The 2,793-nt window shown below is 39.9% G+C and overlaps 1 protein-coding gene across 1 annotated transcript; it reads left to right on the top strand.

Annotated features, from left to right (window-relative positions):
• The first annotated feature begins 973 nt into the window (after positions 1-973).
• LOC141155606 (olfactory receptor 6F1-like) lies at positions 974-1,972 on the top strand. The gene has a single exon (XM_073642473.1). The coding sequence runs from the start codon at positions 974-976 to the stop codon at positions 1,970-1,972; it is 999 nt and encodes a 332-aa protein (XP_073498574.1).
• Positions 1,973-2,793: the final 821 nt, after the last annotated feature.

Raw genomic sequence — 2,793 nt, 5'->3', positions numbered from 1 at the left:
TTATTTCCTCTGCCCAAGTGTATTACCTTACATTTATCCCCATTAAAGCTCATTTGCCATTTATCAGCCCAAGCTTCTAGTTTACATAGATCCTCCTGTAATATAAAATTGTCCTCCTCTAAATCATCAACATTAACATAAATAAACACTTGAAATAGGTCATTCTGTTTGTAATGACTCTATATAATGAGTTTCAGTTTTTGTATTGAAGAACTGAACTAAATTACCTTTTTGATAATATTCTAATTTTGTGAGATGCACCTGTACATGGAAGTATTATAGCTCAAAATCAACCTACGGACACTTTGCGTATGAACACGTTTTCTCAAGGCCTTGAAAAAGCATATTCAAATGCGAAACGCTTTTGGGATTCTACTCTTCCATATGCCTGCTATCCATGAATAAAAGAAACCGAATGGGCAGTTGAGCACCGCAAATCATATTATCTGAAATTGGAGTCTCCTAAAGATGTTTGGCATAGACTGGGGCTTCAAGCAACTACAAACATGTGTTTTGATCTAGAGACATATCCTTCCCTCTATACCTTTCTTCTTGTTTTTTTTTTAAGATATCCTGAGATAAGTTTCACAAGGTTTTCAGCTTTGATGAAAAAAAAATTACATCCCAACAGAACACAGCAAAAGATTTTTTTTTTCTGAAGTGGGACATCTGTTGGATAGACATCTGTGTGGTCGAATTAGTAATCTAGGACTCCCCACCAATTATGAATCTGAAATGTCTTCTGGATTGTGATTAGGAGGTAGAACTGCATAGTATACATATATATGTGTGGGTGTCACATTTCTGAGGTTACCCGATCACACACTCTTACACTCTTTTTGAGCTTGGACACAATGTCCGTTCCTCATAGTGGGTGCAATACTTTTTTTTACCTCTCGATCTGTTTTGCTCATGTAATTCTTTGACACTTGTCGATCTTCTCTGACAGTATGACTATTGTGTTCTAGGTAGAATGCCAAAATCAGACAATGGGAACCGCAGTATTGCCTCTTCCTTCATCATCGTTGGGTTTGAAACCTTACGGGAGCTTGAGCTTGTGTTGTTCTCGCTCTTCACGGGTATGTACATCCTCACTATTGGAGCCCATCTCCTCATCGTTACATTGGTGGCAGTGGACAAGCGTTTACATAAACCCATGTACTTGCTCCTAGCCAACTTCTCCATGCTGGAGGTGCTCTACACCACAGTGACTGTTCCAAAAATGCTCGATACCTTACTGACTCAACAAAAAACGATTTCCTCCCCATCCTGCCTGGCTCAGTTCTACTTTCTGTTTGGTTTTGGAGCAGCCGAGAACTGTCTTCTTGCAGTGATGGCCTATGACCGATATCTAGCCATATGCAGGCCCCTTCATTACGCCACGATGATGACTAGTAGAACCAGCATTAGTTTGGCTCTTGGAGCTTGGGTCGGAGGCCTCTTGGCTGCTTCCCCTCCGGCTTTGTGGATTTCCACTTTGAAATTCTGCTTTCCCAATTTTATAGACCATTTCTTCTGTGATTACGCCCCTCTCCTAAAGGTCTCGTGTGAGGATACATCAGCAGGAGAGTTTGCTTTTATGGTCATGTCTTGGAGTGTTATTTTGGGCTGCTTTTTCCTAATCATGGTTTCATACATTCTCATTATTTTTGCAGTACTAAAAATCCCATCCACTAATGGTCAGAGGAAAGCATTCAGCACTTGTGCTTCCCACCTGGCCGTGGTGTCTATTTTTTATGGTACTGTTATATTCATGTACATTCGGCCCACCTCCCATATTAGGTTTTCCATGGATAAGGTCATCTCCATCTTCTACTGTGTAGTAACTCCGTTAATGAATCCCATCATATACTGTCTGCGGAACCAGGAGGTGAAGGGTGCAGTGATCAAAACTTTATATATGTTGGCAAAGAGTGAAAATGACTTCCTATTGAGTCCGTGTGATCAAAACCATCAACTTCCCAGGAAATAAAAATGACTTCCAACGTTAGTACACACTGTACATACATGATACGTTAACGTGACCTCATCATTTACACCATGTCATCATTTGTGCACCTCGTGAGATAAAGATGATCAACATACGATGGATTACATTCTTATTAATGCCAACATTTTGGAAGTTTGTTTTCATTCTTAAAATCCCGTGTAGAATTTCTCCCTGCGTCATAAATTATCTACTTCTTCAAGCTTGTAGGACACCATGATTACTATGATTGTGCTGGTACGACCAATTAACATAAAATCCAGTTTTCTTGATGGTGGCCAAAACATACTGTGACTAGAGTGCATTGAGATCTCCTGTGTTTGGACCTGGTTCAATCCCTTGTTGCTCAGGTCTTGACAAAGGGTCCATACTGTCATAAAATAAATGGCCGGAAGTTCTACAGATACTTTTTAGGATGGACCTTGTCGTCCACAACTGCAGCAGTAACTCTACAAGCTTGTAGCTCATCATGCGTGCCATTATTGTGCTGATACGGACAAGGTGTTCATATTCACATAAATGATGAACAAGGATGAGCCCTTCACTTTGTGGGATCACACTATGGTTAACGAGAACATGGTATTGATAATAAATAAGAAATGTTTTTATTTCTATCGCTCCAACATATTTTGCAGCACTTTACAATTCAGAGGGAAGTTGTACAGACAATAAAGACATAACAGAATAAACACATATTTCAATAGATACCATAGAATCATAGAATCATAGAATCATAGAATGGTAGAGTTGGAAGGGACCTCCTGGGTCATCTGGTCCAACCCCCTGCTCAAAGCAGGATTCACTAA

Source organism: Phyllobates terribilis, unplaced genomic scaffold (genome assembly GCF_046119375.1).
Source record: "Phyllobates terribilis strain yellow unplaced genomic scaffold, ASM4611937v1 Scaffold_7__3_contigs__length_470593459, whole genome shotgun sequence".
Taxonomy (NCBI): domain Eukaryota; kingdom Metazoa; phylum Chordata; class Amphibia; order Anura; family Dendrobatidae; genus Phyllobates; species Phyllobates terribilis.
Note: the sequence above shows the minus strand (reverse complement) of the source record. Positions and strands in the feature narration are given on the sequence as shown.